The 24447-nt window shown below is 38.0% G+C and overlaps 1 protein-coding gene across 5 annotated transcripts in view; it reads right to left on the bottom strand.

The window, feature by feature from the left end:
• The window catches only part of KCNIP4 (potassium voltage-gated channel interacting protein 4), a 1119538-nt gene that overhangs the window by 25051 nt on the left and 1070040 nt on the right, over positions 1 to 24447 (bottom strand). For all 5 annotated transcript variants that reach the window (XM_032854145.1, XM_032854183.1, XM_032854173.1 and 2 more), the window contains one exon: positions 6351 to 6420. In XM_032854145.1, coding sequence (XP_032710036.1) covers positions 6351 to 6420 — 70 coding nt within the window. The remainder of the gene's footprint in view (positions 1 to 6350; positions 6421 to 24447) is intronic.

Genomic DNA, 24447 nt, shown 5'->3' with positions numbered 1-24447 from the left:
TAAAATTTCATCTGTTTCTATTTTATAACTTTTAACCTTTATTTTTTATTGGGATTGAACAAAACTTCTTATTCACCTTTTACTTTATAAATTGCCTTTTTAAAGGCTGTCAAGAAATTTAAGTCATAGTAGCAGGAGGAGAGGATCGCCCTTCCCAAATAAGGGAGGTCAGAGGTCATAGAAACTTCCCTCCCAGCTCTCAAGCACCCATGGCCCACTTGTGGATGGTTTTTCCTGAATGCTCTACCCCAGTGGTAAATGCTATTGGAGACCATATATTTTACAAGGTAGACTGTACACTCAGTTTCTCAAAATGATGGTGGCATTGTCTTTTACCTCTTTTAAATACGCTGTATGAAACCTCTTGTTTTTAAACATAGGAGTTATTAACACTATTGTCTATGAACTAACCAGGGACCACAATTGGGTCTAAATAATATGTCCTGTAATTGTGTCTTGAGTGAATGTCCACACAGTATTGATGAGTTGTAGAAAGAAATACTTTTAATTATAGGTTATTACTAGGGATTTGGTCATAATCGATATCGTACCGTTCTTGGGAAGTGCCATTACAGAGTTGTCAAGAATCGGCAGCCTGTTTTTATTCACAAAGTTGTTTTGCTCTCAACAGTGCTGTTACACAGACTTCTTGAACTATTTAGTGCCCTATGGTGATAGGAGTTGACAGGCGTTATGTTAAACTTACTTTCCGATGGAGAAAAAAAGAGATTTTGCATATTTTATAATGAGCTTCCATTAAGTAGGTCTCTTGGTATCCTATTTAGACAATCAGGGTACACGCTTTTACCTTAGCAAGCAGGATTTAACATGAATAATGGCTCAGAACAAACAATGTTGGCAATTTTTTTTAAATTAAAAGAAAATAAGCTAACATGAACATACAGTAATTAGCTTTCTTCTTAAATGGGGTCACTCGCTTTAAAGCTTGACACATGGGACAGATACTCTCAAGGTTTGCCCTGATGTGATATAGAGGACTCCTTGTTCCTATAAATGTATCTTGGCAAGTCCCCTGGAAGTTAAACCAGTTTTCCAGCCCAGATATAGTGTGCAGACAACAGTAGTCACTAGTGTAGTGAAGTTGAACTGCCTGGGTTTGAATTTCAGCTCTACCAAACATCAACTGCATGGCTTTGGGAAAGTTGCTTAACCTCTCTGGGACTCATTTTCCTCATCTACAAAATGATAACACCAGTATGTACTTCATAGGGTCATCCCAAAAAGATTAAATGAGATATTAATATGCAAAGTGCTTAGACAGTCCTAAGCATATATTCAATGTTCAATAAATATTATCTATTATAATTATTGTCTCACAGACAACCACCTTAAAGAAATGTGAGTAATTTTTTTACAGATATAATACATTTCTACCAGAAAAAGTTCCTGTTTTTTTGTGAAATCTCTATTGTGTGTCTAGGTGTGTCTAGATTGGAGTTCTAATTTGATGTCAATTCCTGCTCTAAAGACTGGTAGAGGGGTGCCTGGGTGGCTCAGTGGGTTAAAGCCTCTGCCTTAGGCTCAGGTCATGATCTCAGGGTCCTGGGATAGAGCCCCGCATCGGGCTCTCTGCTAAGCGGGGAGCCTTCTTCCTCCTCTCTCTCTCTCTGTCTGACTCTCTGCCTACTTGTGATCTCTATCTGTCAAATAAATAAATAAAATCTTAAAAAAAATTGGTAGGATCATGTCATGAAGTGTTATTGTGACTTCTGTTGGAGTTCAGATTTTTTCTGACAGGCGTCTGGAGACTGTGAAAGTTTCTGAAGAAAGGGAGTGAGGTTCTGAGCTTTGACTGGGTGATAGGAAGGAGCTAAGTCACTGGAAGTCTCTGACTAGACACAGAGGTAGATACATGAAGTAAAGACGAAGTGTCCACAAAGCATCTATGGTCAGGTTTCATCTGATGGTTGTTTTTTTTAGATGCTCAATACACATTTACTAAGACAATGAATAACAGGCATCCTGGATTCTAGATTTCATTATAGTTGGGAGCTCAAAAAAGACAAAACGATCTCTCTTCTCTTCACATGACCCGAAAATCTCCTTTGACCATGTTTCTTTACACATAGCAAAAATAGTTCCTGAGTTTGATATGCTGAGATTGCCTCAGTTTCTTAGAATCTTACTTGTGAAGTAGAAAATTAAATGTAGAACTTTTGTAGTTGGGGAACAACATTTATAGATGCTTAGGACAGGAAGGGATCTTGGATACCATTTAGTTATTTATCTACATTTAACAAAGGTGGAAAATTTTGTAGGTACCTTCAGTGACTTAGCTAAGATTACCTAGTTGGTTAATGATAGAGTTGTTAATGAAATCAAGACATTCCAACACCAGCTCCTAGAAAATAAAATAATGTGTAGAGTGGAAAGAATACTGAGGACTCCTTTATTCCACATTTTATAAATGTTGTAAAAGTATTGTTCCACAATTTACAGAGGAACAACCTGAGACCCACAGAAATTCACCATTTGAGTCACCATTTGATGGTGACAATCTATCCACAAACCCGGGACTCAACTTAGTCCAATGACTTTAACCCATTTAATTCCAACCCACATCAACAATACCAACTAACCCCTTGACTGAAAAATCTATCTATATTAATAAATTTCAGAATGTACTTGATTATCATGATCCAGGTCTGTGGATCAATCTGGCTGATTTTTTTCTTCCTACCACAAATCACTATTCCACTTGAATTCAAGCCCAAGGTACAGAATTAGTTTAATGCATTTGAATATACAATTCAAAACACTGTTGCTCTGGTAAGGCAGGTTCACATACACGAATAATAGTTTCTGTTTGATAAGTCCTCTATAAATCACCCTGAAAATCCTCAGAAAAACTGTTCTAGGAAAAGAAGGATATTCTATGACTGGTGTTACTAAAAAAATCTTCATGCCCCTGACCCTGTCCAAGTGCCTCCAGTTTCTTGCACACAGTAATGGTTCCATAGGCGTTTGTTGACTTAGTCTTCTGAATGGAGCTAATTCATCTTTTCCTTCCATAGCTAGCAGGTGCTTCATACAGACAAAGTAGGTGCAGAATCCCTACAACATGAGCAAGAGGAGCCCAGGAAACTGCACTTTTCATAAGTTTTTAAAATGGTCAGTGAACTAAGAGTGTACACTCTAAAGCTTCCACTGTATGTGGAGTTGAAAAAGTATTGCCGTATTGATACCAGGAAGGGCACCAACCAGCCATTCATTTCCTCTCGGCTGGTTTTCCAGCAGGCATACTTTATCCCTCACAAACCAGATGCTTCTGGTCACACCTCTTGTGCTGACATCCAGAACACCAAACAGGTTGTGCTTGGTAAACCATCTGATGAAGCAGTAGAGTAAACGAAGAGCCTGAGATGTTACAAATTGCAGGAGGTTCTATAGAGAAGACAAAGTCTTTTCCTACAGGAAATGCGGAGATGTGGTGATTTATGGACCCATCATTGTTTGTGCTCATAATGAGAAACCTGTTGCTTTCAGACCTAAATAAATGGTTCCATAGAAGCGTGAGGATGACCATGACATGAATTTGCCTCTCATTGGAGATTCTGTCCTTCCATAGGACCTATCCCCCTTTCCAGCTGCACTGCAAGATATGATTTGCATGTGCAATATTAATTTTTTAAATTGCTAGTCATTTTTCTTTAAAATATGTCATTTCCTTCAGTAGTGCCTGGTACTTTAAGATTTATCCATTCAATTAACATGAATAATCAAAGAATTTTTAAGAAAGCAAGTGATTTTTTTCCTCTCAAATCCCGTTGGATTTTGCAACAAGAATCATTTGCAAAGGATTGTGCTTAAGTAGATGTTCTGTAATGCCAAAATGTTATTTTTCAAATAAAGATAAATTTTTAATGTGGAGCTGTATCCCATTTCTAGCATGCAATAACTTTCACTTGAGATAATAAAAAAATAACTTAAAGACTTCCATTTGTGCTAGATGCTTTGATATTACTGTTTATCAATATGCTGACATACTTAGCTATAATGTAAACATGATTTTTCTTCAGAAATGCCAAGTTTTTTCAATAATTTAGAATAATTAATCAAATGATATTCCAAATTCTTTCTTAAGGCAGACAATGGACCCATTACATCTGGGCATCAGGCCCTATGACCAAGAGCTGTCCGTGAACTGTTAGTAATGAGATGGGGTGGGTGGGAACTGTCACCCATGATATATCCAAATTCATGTAATAATGGGTCACCTTGTGTTTTCTCAGAATTCTAATTTAATTCTTTTATAAGAATCTAATTCTTATAAAAGAATTCTTTTTAATTTAATTCCTTTTAACAGTCATAGCAAATGAAAATGTCTATTTTGACAATTCACACACAGAATTGTCTTCAACCCACTGAAGTATCTAAAACCAAATGGATTGAAAACCAAAAGAGAAGTTAATTTTTGTCTGAAACTAATATTTAAGTTTCAAAATGCCTTTTGCAGAGATTATTCCATTGTACTGTCCCAGCCAACATGTGAGGCTCATGTCATTCATTCCTTCCTGCTTTCACTCATTTACACAGTACAGTCAAGTCTGATGACTGGTCAGTGACTTTTCTACCACCTGTGCTCACAGCAATGAACAATGCACAAAACCCTTCGGTCCCTGGGAGAAGTCATTCTAGTGAGGAAAGAGACAATAAGCAACAACAGAAAGAGGTAAAACATGTATTATTAGGTGCTCTTGAGTGCTAAAGAGAAACATAAAGTTTGCATGGGGAGTCCAAGGGGTTGTGGTTTAAGATAGGGTGGCCAGGAAAGCCTTGCTGAGATAGCGGCATCTGAATAGGAATGAAGGTGGTCGGCTACTGAGATGGTTATTTGGGAGAGCAAGAATCCCAGGCAGAGGGAATAACAGGTTCAAAGGTCCTAACAGTACCCCAACAGCTGTGCCTGTGGAATTAGAAGGAGGCGGGTGTGGCCGGAACATAGAGAGCCAAAGGGGCAAGGTAGGAGTGGGGAGAGGACAAGACAGAGAGGGAACAGGGATCACAGCTTACAGGTCACTAGACAGGTGTGACTTAGACTCTGATGGAAAGGAAGGTTCTGAGTAGAGCCGTGACGGGAGCTGGCTTTCACTGAACAGGATTACTCTGGCTCCTACTGAGAAAAAAAAATGTGCTGCAGGAGCAGGGAAGGGTTGGAAGCAGAGACTAACTTAGAAACTATTGCAGTTACTTTGGTGTGAGAGGATGGGGGCTCCTTTACGCAGGAAACAGTCAAAGAGGATGATAAGGAAACAGTGAGCTTCTCTGCATCTTGATATCGGTATTTATTAAAAAGGGAGAGTCACAGCTAAGATAGTTGGCAGGTGAGGGGTAGTGCATGCCAGGGCCAGGACCAGGGCGATACTGGATGCCTCAGGAATGGCTGCTGCCACAGCTCAGGTCGGTTGGTCTGGAGGGCTTCCTTTTTATGTTCGCCCTGTTGTGCCTGCACGGTGCTCTCATTAATGCTGTGATTTAAACCCCTATCTTCACACTTAATGCCTCATTTGGACATTGCCCATCTGCGGCACTAAACTGGAATATTCTTTTGGGCAGGTACCACATCTTCTTCCTCTTTCATTATCAGCACCTAACACACAGCTGGATACACAGTAGACTCTGTTTGAGCTGGGCCTCCTGTTGAATGAAAGAGAACTTATAAGGCCTAGGGGCAAATAGATCTCTTCACTCATCTCCAACAGGTATATGTTATCATCACACCTTCCTTGTTTCTTTTCCAATTAAATTAATATTTAGAGTGGTATTAACTTTCTCAGATGCGGGGGGGAGGGGTGATAACAAGAGGTCCCAAAAGAGAAAGAGCAGAAAGAACACTAGGTGAGGCTCTAGAAAGATCTAGGTTCTAAGCCATTATCCACCCATTAGTGGATGTGTGACCCTGAGCAAACCATTTAACTTCTCTAAAGCCCAGATTTCATATCTGAAAATTGAGGATAATTATATTTGTCCTAATTTGAGAGTGGGAAGAATCAAATGATACCTATAGTACATGCTGAAGAGCTTTGTAGCATATCCTGGACTGAGCCATTGCCGCCTAAAGGTGATGTGTACTTGAGAGCCGTAGTATGGGATACACAGTAATACTGTTTCTTGTATTCAGCTGAAGGAGAAATCCTGGTTATATGATCATTTGTAAGGTGCTCACTTTTATGATACGTTGGAAATTATATGCACTTGCATGCTGTGTATTAATTCTTTTACATAGTGATTAAAAATGTAGACTCATGCCATAAAAGATAAAGCCAAATTCAAGATTGCAAGCATAATTCTAATGGAGAGTACGTTAACAAGTCCACATTTTCACTTACCTCCCTGTGGAAAGAACTGTGAGTAAATCTCTTTGAAGGTTTCTTCATTAACAACACCACTGGGACATTCCTAAAGAAAGTGGTAGAGAAGCAATATGAGCAAAGTGTTCATAAAACTGATTTTTTTGCACATTTTGAAATGAAACTGTCTATTGCGCAAAGCTGCACCAAGGAAAGTGAAATATCCATCCATTTTTCAAAGGGAATAAAAGCACACAATAAACTCTTCTTTGTTCCAGGTACCACAGAATGAAAAAGAAATTACAGATGTAAAGATCTTCACATATTATAAATATTAAAGCCATGCTGACACATGAAAAAACACACCATTGCTTTTAAGGATACAAATGTTTATTATCAACAAAGTAAGAGGAAATTACATTGTTTTTCATACATACAGGAATGGTATCACAAGATGATTATGATGTGCTCTTTGCTGAATCTTGGTGCCATGTTTCTCTGGTGATTTGCTGGACCCACAGTACCTTTAGTTCAGTGAGAAAATGGTATACTCCATGTGGGAGTGGTGCAAGGAGGAATAGTTACTAATTTCCGTTCAGAGTGTGTTCAGGAGTGCATAATAGCATGGTTTGTAACAGGTCACCTTGAGTGAGATAGGACCGCAAGATCTTTTTAACTTCTGGAGAGGAGGGTCTGAAAAGAAAGAGTCCTGAACATAAAGAATTTCCATTTTTGTTCCACAGGTGGAGTTACTTTTCAGACTGATGGATACTGACCTTCAGAACTCCACTAATGTTGGACCACTGACCTTGTGGGACAGAGGGCAAGGCTACCTGTACCAGAGTGGATCGGGCATTTTCTACAAAAGGAACTGAAATCTTAAATGTTAGAAGAGGTCTGTCTTGGTGCTGAAAATGAAGATTAAGAGAATCATAGACAAAGATGAGAGCAAAATTTCCTCCACTCTCTGGAGTTAAAGAATGTTCTGGTCAGGAGTCTGAGGTGTAGAGACTCATGAAGCAATATTATGTAACAATCTGACAGTAAGTCACATATGGGATGTTAATTGTACATTGCCTGTGGCGAGATGATAAACTCTGTCCAGTATTTTTGAGTGGCTCCTCAGGAACAAACAGCTCCACTTTACCTGTCTCAGCTGTCATGGTGCTCCCATGCTGTCTGGCTCTCCCCAGGATTCACTGGGGAGCATCAAGGGTATGTTAACTTCCCTGCCCTGAGATACAGATATTCTGTGTACTTTAAATTTGACACTGTTCCTGGCGTCTTAAAAAAATCATCTGTTGTGGTGTTAAGGCTTCTCCTAATCCTCAAAATCATTGCCCCCTCATGGATAAATTTAATTTATTAACTTGATCTTTCTTTATTCCAATGAGCCTGTTACTTCACAACTAAAATGTGCCTTACATGAGAAGTTTTCTATTTTCTCACTCATTGGTTTGAAAGGTAGGACCTTTGATATATGAACACAATTTAAAATAATGCCTTCAATGTGAACTTGTGTTTACAGAGCTTGTCAATGTATATTTTTCCCATTTGATCATTATAATAGACCTATGACTTAGGTGTCCACATTCACGGAGGCAGAACTGAAGGTTCTGTGGTCATGTTCTAGCCAGTGGGGGAGCTGGAATGTGGGCTTGAGACTCTCCAGATCACCGCAAGATTTGGGATTAGATGACCCTTGTAAAAATAATGACCCCCAAGTGCCCAAGAGGATCATATCAAAGAAAAGGCAATCAAAAACAAATGAGAAGAAAAGCAGTTAATTTTATTTTTAAAATTGTTTACAGTTAATTTTATGTTTGTGTTATTTTATGTTTAAATTTGTCTGGGCCACAATGCCCAAGTACTTGGTCAAACATTATTCTGGATGTTTCCATGAGGGAATTTTCGATGTGACTGACATTTAAATCAACAACATTTGAGTAAAGTTGATTGTCCTCCATATTTTGGGTGGGCCTCATCTAAGCAGTTGAAGATCTAAATAGATGAAAGACTAATCTCCCCTGAGCAAAAGGGAATCCTGTACAGAAGCCTGTACCTTCTGACCTGATCCACAACACTGGCTTTTCTTGGTTCTATGGCAGATGGTCTTTGGACTCCAACTATAACTTTTTCCTGAGTCTTCAGCTTGTCTGCCTCCCCCATCAGATTTTGAACTGGCTAAGCCTCCACAATCATGTAAGCCAATTACTTAAAATAAATCTCTTCCTGTATATAGGTACATCTCTTAGTTCAGTTTTTCTAGAGAGTCCTAAGATATAAATGAATGAACAGTCACCAACTATAACCTCAAAAGGAAAAAAAGGGCATGTATCTAGCTAATCACTCAAAACTTTTAACTACATGACTCTTATTTGGCAGCAACAGAAACAATTTTAAGAGCAAATGAACACTTGTAGTTGAGCCCTGTACATATGGAAATTGTGATTTATTGGCTATTTAATTCTGAGCCATCTGCTTGGGATAGCAAGAAGAGAGCAATTGGATGACTGTGTCATCGGCTGTGAAAGGTCAAGCTGGAAACCTATCTGGGAGGTAAAATGGCTCTTGTGAGTGGTGAAGATGGGAAGTAAAGGGACATCTGCCCTCAGCAAACTTGTCAGCTGCCTTTGATCTCTAGCCATGTTTGATAGATACATCTTATAACATGAAATGAAATTTAGAAATTGACTGCCTCAGATGTGTTTATATTCAAACACATGTCTGTGTCAGGCAAAACCCTCTCTGCCATCTGGAAGCTCCTGGCCATGTTTTGGGTGGTCAGCCTTACCAGGTGAAGTTGTCTTTATCTATCTTGCATTCATTACATCAGTTTACATCTTTAACATTACATCAGTTTACATACATAGTGTATGCTTATTTTTCTAGAATGTTTCAAGAAAGTCAGGGCAACAGCAATAAACACATCAAAGGCCTTGTCCTCATGAGGCCTCCATCCAAGTAGAAGAAGAAAGTTCAAAAATAAGTCAAAAGAGGTAAAAGTAAGTCCAGAGAGTGATGATCTTTTGTTTATTCTTAAGAGTTCTTATGGAAAAGCAATGCATGTTACTACATTCAGGTGAGAAAAATTAACCAAATTCTATAGGACTCTAGGGACTTAAGAAATGGTACAAATGATCTATTATCTACCTTTTCCCTCACCTCTTTTGTGGAATGGTATGTCTACCTCTCCATCAAGAATGGATTTGATCATGCTGTGTATACAGCCAAATGTATGCCATGAACAATGTAGCTATATTGGGTTAACTCCTGCTGCCGTAACATTAGCAAACAGGCCCCCAATTATATAAGTTTAAAAAAATGTAGTGTATTTCTTGCTCATCTAACCATCTAAATTGATGGTTCTTCCCAGAATCTTTAAGGGACAGAGGCAAATGAAAGCTTGGCCATCAGAGGGGGTTCTAGAGTCCATGGATGGTCTCATCCAGCAGGAGAAAAGGACCACTGAGGAGCTTCTGTGGGAGGTGCCTATGGGCCAGGTCTTAAAGTGCAAAGGGCTATACATAATTTCCACTCTCATTTTGTTGGTTAGAAATCACTTAATACATCCACCCCAAACAGCAAGAGAACTCTTGTGTGCCCAGGAAGAAGACCAGACTGTGGATTTGGTGAATGATTAGCAGTGTGTGTCTCAGAGATGCTCCAAGTGTCTGTGCTCTGAAATTTTCTCCCACTGAAGCTTTAACATGACCATCATCAAATCACTCAGCAGTATCAATTCCTCTGGTGACATTTTAAATGGATGATACTTTTTTTTTCAAATAATACAGTTTATTTCCAACATGTTCCTTTTCTTTTTTTGTTATTTTTATTAATATATAATGTTTTAGCACCTTTAGTAAGTCCTACACATCTGATTATGGATTTATTCATTAGGTTCTCTTCACTCTAAGAGGAAGGATCTAAGCAGTGGTAGAATTCTTAGATTTAGGGAAAGTGAGAAAAGCTTCACTCATCCACTTTGGGAAGTTATTATAAGCTTCTATAAGCCCAATGGCTTCTGTATTATGGTTTCTGGTGACTTTTTGTCTGATTATTAAAAAATGATCATTCTGCAAAAATTTACTATCTGTAGAAAAGGATAAGGAAAGGCACCTCAGTGACTCAGCTGGTTAAGCTTCTGCCTTTGGCTCAGGTCATGATCTCAGGGTCCCAGGATCTAGCCCAGTGTCTGGCTCCTTGATCAGCAGGGAACCTGCTTATGTCTCTGCCCCTCCCCGCAGCTGGCTCTCTGTCTCTGTCTCTATCTCTCTCTCTCAAATCAATAAATAAAATATTTTTAAAAAAAGAATAAGAAAACAAATATTGCCCATAATTATACTACTGTAAAGTTATTTTGGTAATGTATCTAAGCATATTAATTTAAAATTGGAGAAAATTTTGATGTGAATTTGATACAATTTGATATGAATAAAATTGGGATAATACAATAGTTTTACATCTTATTGTTTTGCAGCCCCTTATTATATTTTTAACTTAACAATACATCCTGAACATTTTTCATGTCATTATTTTTAATGGCAGCCTAATTATGTGCACATTGAATTTATCATATTGTTGGATACTAAGGACATTTCAGCATTGGGGGACTACATAGGAATAAGGACGTAATTAATAGTCTAGCACAAACAGCTGATTGCACCTAAGGTTCTTTCTTAATGACTAACCCAGAAGGAGAATCCCTAGACCAGAAGGTTTAAGCAGTCATGAGGTTCTTTACAAACACGGTCACACTGCTTTCCAGAAAGGCTGCACTGGTCTGTACCCCTGCCACATGTTTTTGAGAAAGCTTCACGTCTATATGTGCTGGCCAGAATCACATGGGGATTTGACATGCACCAGATCCCATGAACATACACCAATAATTTGCTTCCCTCATGAACCTAATCATCACTTTGAAAATTATCAGAGGGCATCAAGGCATTTGTGCAGATTCCTCCAAGGGATAAATTGATGTGTGTGTTTTTCAGGCAGACAGGATGTTTTGAGGGAAATCTGCTGGACCACAGTACCACAACCACAGACATTTACTGAGCCTATATTCAAGGCTTTCTTACATACAGTGTTTAACATTTTCACTAACCCTGAAAGGTGGTGATTCTTTAGAGATGAGGAAAGTGAAGTTTGAGGAATTAAAACTAAGTAACTCATTGGAATCATAGTTTTTCACAGAGCTATGCATTTGCTTGTTCTTTCAACAAATACTTATTTAGTACCTTCCATGCATCAGGCACTGTTCTAGGCACTGAGTGAGTGAAAAACTGGACTGAGTTTTAAAAATTCCACTTTTGCTCTATGGAATTTAAGGTTTAAAGTTCCATGGAATCAAACTCATATTTCCCTGACCTTTAATTGCAATGATGTCTTGCCTTCTGTATTATTATCATTTTTCTTTTTTCTATTAGGACTGAAGAAGCGGTCTTCTGGTGCACCATCCATAAAAATACTTCCTTTGGGAGGACACACAGTGTTTATTTCCTCCCAGAGCCATCTATCGTGGTTGTGTTGAAGACACCCACATGTAAAGGGAAGCCATTCAATCAAAACTGGGGACATTGATTACAAAAATACACACACGTGCGCACATATATAATGAAATTGTATTTTGTGAGATTTGTGGAAATTGTTGTTAAATTCTTTTTTTTTTTTTTTTGGAGAAATTATTGCCTTTCATCCGGCAAGGACCTGCACACGTCTGTCTCTTCACCACATACAATTTACTCTAATTATGAATAGCTTCACACTAAAGAGGTTTGGAAAAAGTTGCAGTTTTTAGGACAGGTTAAATGAACTACTTCATCAAATGTCAAGGAGTTGGAGTTTCCTGGCACTCTGCTGTCTACCACATTAATCTGCTCTGACCAGCGAGTTTCCTTTATTACTCCTTAAACCCTTCACCGTGATATGATCAGGATGCAATAAATGTAGAATGAGATTTTCTTAGCACATAACTGCCATACATTTGTCAGGTGGTGAAGACACTTGTCCTGTGGGGCCTTATAGATGCATTTCTCAGTGATCATTTTCAGCTCTCTTACATAGGGTCGTAATGCATATGAGTGCCAAAATCCATTGTAAATATACATTGAATATTTTCCTACTGCTAATATCAACACTAATGAAGTAGGTTTTTATGACAATTAACACGAGGATGATGATGATGGTGAGCATGAGAAGTACCGTGATGATAAGCAAATACATGAGCACTATCTGGGTTCTAAGCACTGTATTAAATGGCTTACATGGATTATTTCCTGTGAATGGATAGATGCTAGCTTTACCTCCATTTTTCAGATGAGGAAGCAGGCAGAGAGAGACTGACCATTAGAAAGTGGCCGAGAGTCATCTCTTGATCAGAATCAGGAAACTTGAATGTTTAAGCAACTTCATAGAAAACCCAGTTCAATTTTTTCATTTTAAAGGTGAAGAGAGTGAGGCTAAGGTTACAGGAAGTGCCCCTTAACCCCACAGTGGGCTGCTGAACCTTACCTTGTGTCCGAGTTTCCCGAGGTCTAAGCACGGACTTCAGAAACCCCTTCATGTCCAAACAAGAGCTGGCATGTTCTGCCTGGCAGTATTTAGAATAATCTAGTGAAATGCTTCTGATTCTGGGTTCTGGGCTTAAGTAGAATTTGGATTGAACCTTTGGTTTGCCACTTCAAATCTGTATAGCTTCAGACAAATGGTTTAATCTGAGTCTCATTGTTCTCCCCTCTAGCATGGGGGTAACTATTGACATCAGAGGGCCGTTAGAAGAATCAATAAGATAATGAATGTTATGCGATTATCTTAACCCCCCTCTTTGCCTATCCTATTTGTTCATTAATGAAAGCTGTTGGTACAGTAGTAATAATCTCAAATTTAGTAAGCAGAACTCCATTATACAGTGTTGCTACAACATTGTTGCAGCAATACCAGAGTTAAATGGTGCTCATCAAAGCAGTTGAACCTACTACAGTGTAGGTCTGCTATGATGTAATGAGCCCATAAAACATATATGAGTCATGCTTCCTCCTCTAACACTATAAATTGAATGAACTCTCTATCATCAGAGTTTACCCTCAGAGGCAGGGGAATACTGCAATTGTAAATGACAACTGAGAAGAATAATGGCACCATATTGGAAATAAATGTTAGTAGAAACCCAGCAAAATTTTATCCATTAATTCAAAGGAAAGCTTTCCCTAGTAATGTTTACATGAGTACATTAGAAATACAGCACTCCAGGGTGCTTGGGTGCCTCATGTGGTTAAGTGTCTGACTTGGTTTTGTCTCAAGCCTTGATCTCAGGGTCATGGGATGGAGCTCAGTGACTGGTTCTGTGTTCCACAGGGCGTCTGTTTGAGATTCTCTCATTCTGCCCCTCCCTCCCCTCCCCTCCCAAGCTTACACGCCCTCTCTTTCTCTTTCTCTAAAAAAAAGAATTACAGCAGTCCATGAAGACTGTTGGGAAAGTACCTCAGAAAGAAATTCATGCACATATAGGAAACTGCTAGAGAAATTATTTTCTGAGGTGCATCATGAGTCCTCACATGTTTATCTCACAAGAAAGCCTTTCAGAATTTCCTTGAAAATTATCAGAATGCTCTAGAAATAGTTGCAGTGATATGCAAATCAGGTGTATTTTCTAAGTGGTATTTGTCCACTCCACTGGCTGAAATCTCCTCTTCCCATAAATCATCCTGCCCTGGTGTATGTCATCTGCTCAGATTCAGGATTATTATTAAACATTTAGAGATACCTCTTTAGGAATCCAAAAGGAAGAAGTATAGTACAAGAATGTCACGAGAAAAAACTAAAACTAAAGGGCCTTGTGAAAGAAATAGTTCTGCGGTAACCCTTTTTGATGTCTATGAAGTCACATTTTTTAAGCATCCATGTATTTCATCCACTCTTGACACCTACTCCTGTTGCTAAAGAGAGTATACATGGTGGTGCTTATGTGGAAAATCCCGGGTTTCTACCAACAGAAATGTCATGCCATCCATATTTTGTCCAGCATCTGTTCTTTCAGTTTTTCTCCCTGACAAAAGAAGTAGACTGACCTGTCTTTGAGAAGTAGAACCAGCAGATTTTGGATGGACCTACCAAAGAGAACACAAAGGCTGGACATCAGACACTCAGATCAGAGAAAAGAAAGAGGAAGCCTCATATCACCACCCAAATAAGGTGAGCATCCATTCATTCCTCTGGCAAGAAGAAAGTGGCAGGTAAGTTGGCACTTCTTAGAAGAAGTTACCTTCTTAAGCAGTACAATTGTTAATGACCATACTTACAGGGGGCTGTGTGCAAGTTCACAAACAGAGACCAGCAAGCATCCTGGACACTTAGAAGAATGTGGGGCATTAACTTGTGAGCTACACCAAAAGGGAACAGCTGAAGCGGACTAGGCAAGGAGAACAGGATTTCATGTGTGGTAGACTTCAGGGCTGTTTATCATAAATATGTAATTAAGAGGATTAGCCCTACAGTGTTCAGAACATAAAAGCTGATCACTAAGAACTAGAAGCAGTTTTAAATTTCTGTTCTTTTTTTAAAATTTAAATTCAATTAATTAACATATAGTGTATTATTAGTTTCAGAGGTAGAGTTCAGTGATTCATCGGTCTTACATAATACGCAGGGCTCACATCTGAGATGTAGAGGGGAGAGAGGAACTAGGAAGACTGGGACCTGTAATTGTTAATGAGCTGTCCAACTTGATTTTATGGCCTTGTGACTTTTTGATGCTGTAGCAATAAACTTTCTTGCTTATATCATGGCAAAAAAAAAAAAAAATACGCAGGGCTCATTACATCACTTGCCGTCCTTAATGTCCTTTACCCAGTTACCCCATCCCTGCATCTCCATCCCCTCCAGCAACCCTCATGTATACCACAAGGACCCCATCCAATTATTATAGTTAAGACTCTGGTGTCTGCAGTGCCCCAAAATCAGATAAGAAGTCTCCTTACAGAGGATTCTTTAACAAGAGTATTTTTGTCTGATTGTATTACATGCTATGGATATATCACAACATTTGGGAAATACTGGCTTTTGTTTTCTTAATTTTCAAGATAGGAGCATATCAAGCTGAGTTATAATTTCATGGCCAAAACAACTTTTTTATCCTTTGAGTTTTTCTTTCAGATTTTCCATTAATTAGTTGATTAAATCGTTAAAACAACCCACCATTTCCAGTAGGGATGACTTTCACAAGACAGAATGAACTCACCGATACAATAAAAATGGAGGATGGAGCATTTCATTTTTGGAGACCTGTAGTTGGAAAGCATGACTGGCTTTATATATTATTCCACCCTGCTTAATACCTAATCCAATTGGGAAAGGATAGGTTCTTCTAAATTAAATTCCTCTCCCCCTTCCTGTGTTTGGAACAGGGTTGCTCAGAAAAGTCACTCTCTTAATAGAATGACAATTCAAACATGGCCTGGCATTTCACAATTACGGGAGAATTTTTGCAAGTTCAAATGGTGCTTTGCCATGGCTTGTACTGATAATATCCCCAGATTCTGTATGTGGACTTCTCTGTTCCTCTTAGACTTGGTAAATACTCTGTAGGCAGGGACCGATTTTTATAAAGCCCAACAGCCCAACAGTGTTTAGAACAGAGAGTATTAAAAATGTTTATCTTTTTTTTTTTTTTTTTAAGTAATCTCTGCACCCAACATGGGGCTTAAACTCACAACCCTGAGATCAAGAGTCACATGCTCTACCAATTGAGCCAGCCAGGTGCTCCTCAAACTGCTCTTAGCTTTTAAGAAATTAGAAAATATATTTGCTCTGGCAGTATCCTTGAAAAACTTTATGCAAATTTTTGGAACACCATATACTCCCAAACATTTTTTTTTCCTGTAATTTGCCCTTTCTTCTCTATCTAGCTGATGCCTTGTGTTGTATTTTTTTTAAAGATTTATTTACTTGGAGGGGAAGGACAGAGACAGAGAAGGAAAGAGAGAGAGAATCTCCAGCAGACTCCCACTGAGTGTGGAGCTTGAAGCAGGGCTCAATCTCAGGACACTGGGATCAAGAGCCTGAGATCATGACCTGAGTAGAAACCAAGAATCTGACACTCAACTGACTGAGCCACCCAGGAGCCCCAGATGCCTTGTGTTGTATTAGTCAAAGTCCCCACTTTCTCTTATATATATCTCTACCACTAGAGACCATTAAATGGTTACGAAGAATTTTTGAGGTCAAAAACTTGGTTCCACTCCCTACCTTCACCACTTTTTATCATAAATGTGTTCATAAAAATTAAGAGGAAACCACCAGGGTCCGGGGAAAACATTTCTTATTTCAACAAGGATTTTCCAATCTTTACTGTATTCAACAATTGTGCTATAAAAAGCTCATTGAAAATAAGAGGATTAGTCCTTCAGTTTTCAGAGCATAAAAGCTGATCACTGAGAACTAGAACCAGTTTTAACTTTCTGTTCTTTTTTCTTTAATTTAAGTTCAATTAATTAGCATATAGTAGTGTATTATTAGTTTCAGAGGTAGAGTTCAGTGATTCATCAGTCTTATATAACACCTGGGACTCATTACAACATGGGCCCTTCTTAATGTCCGTAACCCAGTTACCCCATTCCCGCAGGCCCCTCCCCAACCCCCTCCTCAGTTTGTTTCCTGTGACTAAGAGTCTCTTATGGTTTGTTTCCCTCTCTTATTTCATCTTGTTTTATTTTTCCCTCCCTTCCCCTATAATCCTCTGTTCTGTTTCTTAAATTCCACATATGTGTGAGATCATAATTGTCTTTCTTTGATAGACTTATTTTACTTAATACTCTCTAGTTCCAGAGGGTATCATGCTTAGCGAAATAAGTCAATCGGAGAAAGACAACTATCATATGATCTCCCTGATATAAGGAAGTGGAGATGCAACATGGGAGGGTTAAGGGGGTAGGAGAAGAATAAATGAAACAAGATGGGATTGGGAGGGAAACAAACCATAAGTGACTCTTAATCTCACAAAACAAACTGAGGGTTGCTGGGGGGAGGGGGTTTGGGAGAGGGGGGTGGGGTTATGGACATTGGGGAGGGTATGTGCTATGGTGAGTGCTGTGAAGTATGTAAACCTGGCGATTCACAGACCTGTACCCCTGGGGATAAAAAATACATTATATGTTTATTAAAAAAAATTAAAAATTAAAAAAAATACTCTCTAGTTCCATCCATGTCATTGCATATGGTAAGATTTCTTTCTTTTTTTTTTTTTTTTTGATAGCTAAGTGGTATTCCATTGTATATATAGACCATATCTTCTTTACCCATTCATCTGCTAATGGATCTCTGTGCTCTTTCCATAGTTTGGCTACTGTGGACATTGTTGCTATAAACATTGAGTGCAGGTGCCCCCTTGGATCACTACATTTGTATCTTTGATGTAAATACCTAGTAGTGCAATTGCTGGGTTAAATTTCTGTTCTACTGTCATTTATTTTCTCTCTATCTAAGTTTCCTCATTTGTAAAATGACCTCTAAGAAATACCGATGTCACATGTAAACAACAATGGAACATTAAAATAGATAATGTATAAAAAAGAAAAATTTTAAAAACAGGATACAACCAACATGATGGACATATTTTGCTGCTTCTAAAATTTGCATTAAGAAACTTCTGCATTCTGTAATACATACTTTGGCTAAATATCACACTCAAAAAAAAATGTGGAGAAACACTTCTCTCCATAATATTGGAAAAGACACAAGTGTTGGGTGATAATCAAGATTCAGTTCCGTTGTTTGAGTGTGAGGGTATAGGTATATTTCTAGCCCAGTGAGGTTCCCTCATCACCCTGGGTGAAGGAGAAATCCCAGGCACAACTTTTCTCTGCACTTCAAACTCTCTTTTGCAACTCTAAGGAAGAGGGAAATTACACAATATTTACAGCCAAAAAACAAACGAACAAACAAAAAACCTCAAGTTCCATCTCTACTAACAAAGAAATCATTATTCAAATGTCCAGCCTCTGAGTCTCAGTTTATAAAATGTAGAAAGTAATAGAATTTTACAGTGAGGGAATGATAACTCAGAGACATTATGTATATAAAGATCCTAGCACTATTCTAAAAACTCTACAAATGTTGATGTCTTTTAATATTCTCGAGTCCTTTATGCTGATTTTGCAGAAACGAAGTTGCCCAAATTTTGCAGGAAAACCCTTTCTGGGATCAGGCCCAAGTCCTAAACCTTCACTGGAACGCACATAGTTATCTGATTTAAAGAGTCTTCAAAAAAGTTTTCCCCAACTTTATGCAAAGAAAGGGTTTATTTGGACAAAACTCATTCAGTCAGTTACAACACAGTTAAGTTCTGCAGGTATCCAAAACCACTGAGGGGGTGGGAGAAGACAACATTGACCCAAGAGAAGGCCTGTGTATTAGTTCTACAGTTGTACAAAAAATTACCCAAAACTTAGTGACTTAAGACAACTCAAGTTTATGATCTCAGGTCTGTGGGGCAAGAGTCTGTCATGGCTAGGCTGTGTTCTTTACTCAGGGTCTCACACTCAACATGTTAAGGGGACTGGTTCTCTTGTGAGCCTGGCAGTTTTCCTCCTACCTCATTCAGATTGTTGGCAGGATTCTGTTTCTTTTGGTTGTAGGACAAAAGTTCCCTTTACCTGGTGGACTATTAGCTGTGTGCCTGGCTCGGTTTTCTTCTCATGAATTCTGATTTCTTTTATCTTTGAAAGGGCTCATGTGAATAGATCAGACTCATGAGGATGATCTCTGTGTCTTAAGTTCAACTGATAGGGGACTTTAATTTCAACTGTAAAATCTCTTTAAGGGAATCCCTTGATTAGTGTTTGGTTGAATAATGAGGAGACAGGAATCATGAGTGGGCCATATTCAGAGGTCTGCAAACTACAGTCTGCTTCTTCTCAATATGAGTGGACCTCAGTTTTCATAAGAGTTTCTGTTCAAATGTCTTTTCCATTGTAAACTTCACTACTTGGAACCCTAGTTTAGCTAGATTTGAAAGGAATCAACCCTGTAAAGTCTGTGTTCAGCAGTGCACAGGAGAAGCAGTAACTGCAAAATGATTATTCTTTCTATGATTGCTATGAAAAATTATTCCATATGCTGAGGAGTGTCCTGTCCTTATTTATTTCTGCTCTATATCATCAAGGTCATTATGCAGATTTTATAAATTGATTCAATCACTTTCAAATTGGCATGACATCAGCCTACTGATATTGGGAAAAAAAAACCACAACTGAATAAAAATATTCTACTTTAAAGAATCATGAAATATTTCCGTTGGAAAGAATAAAACACCGATATGATGATATGCAAGTACACACACACACACACACACACACACACACACATGTATATATATATGATTGTAAAAAGATGTATTTTTCTGGAGCTTTGCAACAATCTTATTCTCAGTCTCCTTTTCCTGACCTACTGCATTGGCTAGATTCTGGCTCTTTGAGGACTTCATTGTGCCTATCTTCTCTAGGCTTCTTATGTGAGATCATACATTTTCTTCATTGTGTAAGCCCTTTTTATTTATTGGTTTTCAGTTACTTAGAGTCAAAAACACCCTAACATATGCAATGACCCTGTGGTCATTTTATTACATCTCTCAACAGAATGGGAAAATGGAAATGAGCTCACTTTATTGTTTGCTGACAAATTAGGTGGAAGTTCTACTGGACAAAGAAGCATAGCCTAGAGATTGCTTATAGGTGTGTTTATGTATGCAGATACAGTAGATTTGACTTATCTAGTCTAGATTTTAGAAAAAATCCAGTCTATGATATATTGAGCTTTTAGGGAATGCAGAGGGTGCAGGACAAAGAAAAGTAGCATTTAATGATCACCCCTGGTCTGTTGGACACTGAGCCAGCTTGTGTAGGAGATGGGTGTCCTCATTTAGTCCTTATAATAAGTAAAGGAAGTAGATATTTTCTTACATGGTATGTAAGAAATGAGCTCAGAGAGGTATAAGAAATGTCCCTAAGGTCAAGCAGATATTCAGCCATAGGACTGGGATCTGAACCTGGATTTGGCTAAAAAGCTTTTGTGTTTTCCTAAGCTGCCTCCATGAAAAGCAAGCATAACTATAGAAAAGAAAAATAAACTCATGCAGAAATTTTACCCAATATTTTTTAAACCTATTAATTCCCACTCAAAAAGAAAAATCATCAATCATTTATTCAACAAATATCCCCAGGTCAGCAAGCATGGACCCCACCCATGCGGAGCTTACAGTCTATAAGGAAGACAGACATTCTTCAAATATTCACAAGAATAAATGCCAATGGCAAATGGCATGAAAACTCTAACTGCTTTTCCTAAGTTAACTCAAATGTCACAAGTGAAGACATGCAGGACAACCACTTCATTTGCTTTAATGAGAAAGATATAGCACAGCCCTCCAATACATCTTATCATATATTCCATTACCTTTGCTTTCTTGTTCTTAATTCTGAGAAAGGAATTTTTTGTCCCTCTCTCAGGTACTTGCTTCTCAGCAAGCTGCTGTTTCCAGGAGCAGCTCTGATTCTCTGGAGCTTAGTACACGTCGGAGGAATGCTTACTCTGTTTAACTAAATTCTGTTTGCTGCAAATACTTAAGAAGTCATACCCTTCTTCACCTCAGCTTTCTTCAGAGGCTCTTCCTAAAGGGGACAATTAGCAAGGGTCTCTACCTGGGAGAGTAGTCCTGCCTTGACTCACAGTGTGTTCCCTACTGCAAACCCTGGGACCTACTTGTTACTCTGAGTCAGCTGCCCAGAAAGCTGCAAAGTGGTCTCTGGAGCTCAGATGATGAGCCAGATCAGCCAGACAGCCTCAAACATTCTGAGCGTTTTATTACAATATCAAGGCACAAGGGGGCAGCAGTGTCCTCCATGAGAGCAGGAAATCTGATTTCTAGCTCACACTCTGAGAGTTCTTTCCCGAAACTTGGTGTAAGTCTGAGTAGATTTCTTTCCAGAAAGATATTTCCCATTTATGAAAGGTGGCTGTGATCTCCTTTTCCCAAATTTGGTATGTAGAATTTAATTTTTTTTTTTTTAAGTAAGTCAAACTCATGACTCAGATCAAGAACTGAACTGAAACCAGAAGCTAAAGACTTAACCAACTGAGCCATCCAGTCTAGGTATATAGAAACATTAACGATTTCAGGGAAAGGGGTCCAGAGACTATTAACTCCTCCATTATGGATATTTTAGTTGGAGTAAATCAGCCTAAAATTACAATATCTTTTTTTGACAGTTGCCCAACCTTTTTAGTTGGGCAAAATTTTAGTCCTCAAAAATCTGTAGGCTGTATATCTTAAGGAAACAATTAAATAAGCAAGATGACAACAAAATCCCAAGTCTGAAATTTGAATAAATTTGTTCTTAAGTGTACACGGGTTCTGAAGTCAGATTGCTTGGATTTGCTTGGCTATATTATTGGGAAAGTTTTAAATTTTAGAACAGAAATAATAATAATACTTATCTGAGTTATTATGAAGTTTAAATAAACATAACCCATATACAATGTTTAGTAAAATATCTGGCATTAACTGCAGTGAGGATGATTTCTATAACAGAGGGGTGATCATTACGACCCCATTCAGTTTTTGTTATATTTTAACTTAATGGAGGATTTTATATTTATCCTTATTAAATATTTTGTTTATTTAATCCTGAATCAATCTTCCTTTTTCTTGTTCTAAATTTTAGCCTCTGCAATTTGTAGCCTCTGGAATTTGTTAGCCCCTAGCTTAAACTCTACTCATATCATTAGTTTTGGGACTTTGAGTGGGTTATTTAACTTCTGCAAGCCTGAGTTTTCCCATCATTCATTTATTCATCACATATTTTTGAAAGCATATTATATGACAGAGAGTGCAGAAAGTGTTGGGGATAAACAATCAACAGGACAATGAAGGCCTCTGGAGAGTTTGGAATCTATCTTAGAGAAGGCTCACATGAAAGAAGGAGCTCCAGAGATGATCATTTAGCTAGAGTAGTGGTAAGTGCTCCAGTAGAAGGATGGGAAACTAGTACAATCCAGGAAGAGTTACAGGGAAGACCTTCTTGAGGAAGTCACACTTAAGGGACTTTGAAACAGAGACTTGAGGATGAGATGGATGAGAAGTTGGCAAGAGCTGGGGGAGAGGTCAAGGGCATGTGTAAATCCTGGCATGAGTTCAAGTCATACTGAGAGTCTCAGACCAAGTTAGTTAATTGAAGGCCCATCAGGCATGTTAAGGATTGAGGTCTTTACCATTGATGTGATGAGGATAATATACCTGTTTTATAGGGCTCTAGAGAGAATTAAGTGGTCCTTTATACAAAGTGCCCAGCAAAAGGGCAAATCACATTCCACACAATCAACATTGCTCTGTTTTCTCTCTGAATTTCTAACTCTGGTACAGTATTTACTCAATACATAATTATTTAGCATCTACTATGGTGGACAAAGCTCTCTGCTTAAGCTGAATAAACAGAAGAGAAAAAACAGATATGGTCTTGCCTTGGTGGAGGTTTTCCACCAATCAGCTACTCTGTTCTTTGTGTGGGTGAATTTATTTCACCTGAACAAGAGTTTCAGCATAGCTGAGGATTAGGGTCTCTTGTTCTTATCTCTGAAACTGGGGGGAAAAACCATACAAACCACAGAATAAACTCATATTGCCATGGATTATACTGAAAATAATTTAGAATTATTACTTTTTAAGTAGGAGGTACTTCTGCATCTTTCTTTAATTTGACAATAATTAATGATGATGATGATGATAATTTCTACAACGCATACTTGTACATGATGCAGCTGATAAGGATGGATCTCTGTCCTAATACAAGTACTAATGAGGCCTCAATGATACTGTGTTAGGAGCTAGCATCCTTCCACAGGGGTAGACATCTAACACCCTAGTAGATGTAGTTCTATGTAGATCTGATAACTAAAGTAGCCCAATTCTTATTATATTTAATATATTAAATATTACATATATATTTATTCCTTTAATATATAAAAATCTTGACTTCTCAGAAGTGTTCCAGGCATAGAAAAGAATCATCAAATCACAATCTACCACTTTTACTCTTCATTTATATCTATACACTTTTCATTTTTAGAGCTTGTCAATATTCAAGACATTTATTTTGCAAATATGGTAAAGGCATTATTTCAGTCAGCAAGAGATCCCTTTAAAACTCATGTTATAAAAGTTTGTGATAACAATTTTTATTCTCTAGTGAGGTATAAAGCTATAGGCTTTATGTTCTTGCTACATATGAAGTGAAAACAATACATGTTTTCTTTAGTAACTTATAGATGTTTTCATTTTCTTTTTCATCAGCTGTAACCTTATTGCTGCTCAGAGAAAGAGATTAATGTTTGAATTTAAATTATGGGAGATTTATCTCAAGTTGTGTGTGTGTGTGTGTGTGTGTGTGTGTGTGTGTTTTCTTTGTCTGTTTGTTTTATTATTTTTTTGGAGTATGAGAAGTCTAGAATGGTTTGGCCTCTATATAACCTCTCAAAATATTCTAGATATCTCTTGCTTTTTCACAGCTTAACATACCTAGTAAGATCGGGAATGTTTCCTCTGGTAGTTACAATGCACAGTTGAAAAAAAAAAAGAACACTTTTCCCCAGAGAATTGGGATAATTGTATTTTAGCTATTGTTTCTGATTATACTTTCATTCTCACAACTAGTGTTGTCCTTCTTTAAGAACTATTTCCTTGACTCTACCATCAGAAAATGATTTGTCACTTCTTTCCACAAGTGTTTGATTTTTTGTATTTTTCCATCTTATGGCTCTGTGTCAGGCACTGTAAGGAAACTAATCCAGCTCATTACTTCAGAATAAAATATGAACCAAATATGATTGCAGAATAAAAATTAATCACTAAGAGCACAGTTAGTACCTATATTATGATTTCTTCATTTTGTGACTACTACAGAGAGTAATTTTGAATGAAAGGAGGTATTATTCTTTAAGATCAGAATTCAGCCAAAGAGAAAGACTTTCTTTGGTGGGGGGGTTGTGGAGGGAAGTGAGTTATGGGGAAAAGATGGAATAGTGTTGTTTCTGACAAAATGAAGTTTGAAACATTTGATGGACACCTAGGGGGAGATAGAGAGTCAGT

The sequence above is a fragment of the Lontra canadensis genome, unplaced genomic scaffold, assembly GCF_010015895.1.
Source record: "Lontra canadensis isolate GAN:19392208 unplaced genomic scaffold, GSC_riverotter_1.0 scaffold1, whole genome shotgun sequence".
In the NCBI taxonomy this organism is placed as follows: Eukaryota; Metazoa; Chordata; class Mammalia; order Carnivora; family Mustelidae; genus Lontra; species Lontra canadensis.
The sequence above is the reverse complement of the archived record's forward strand: the minus strand, read 5'-3'. Positions and strand labels throughout refer to the sequence as shown.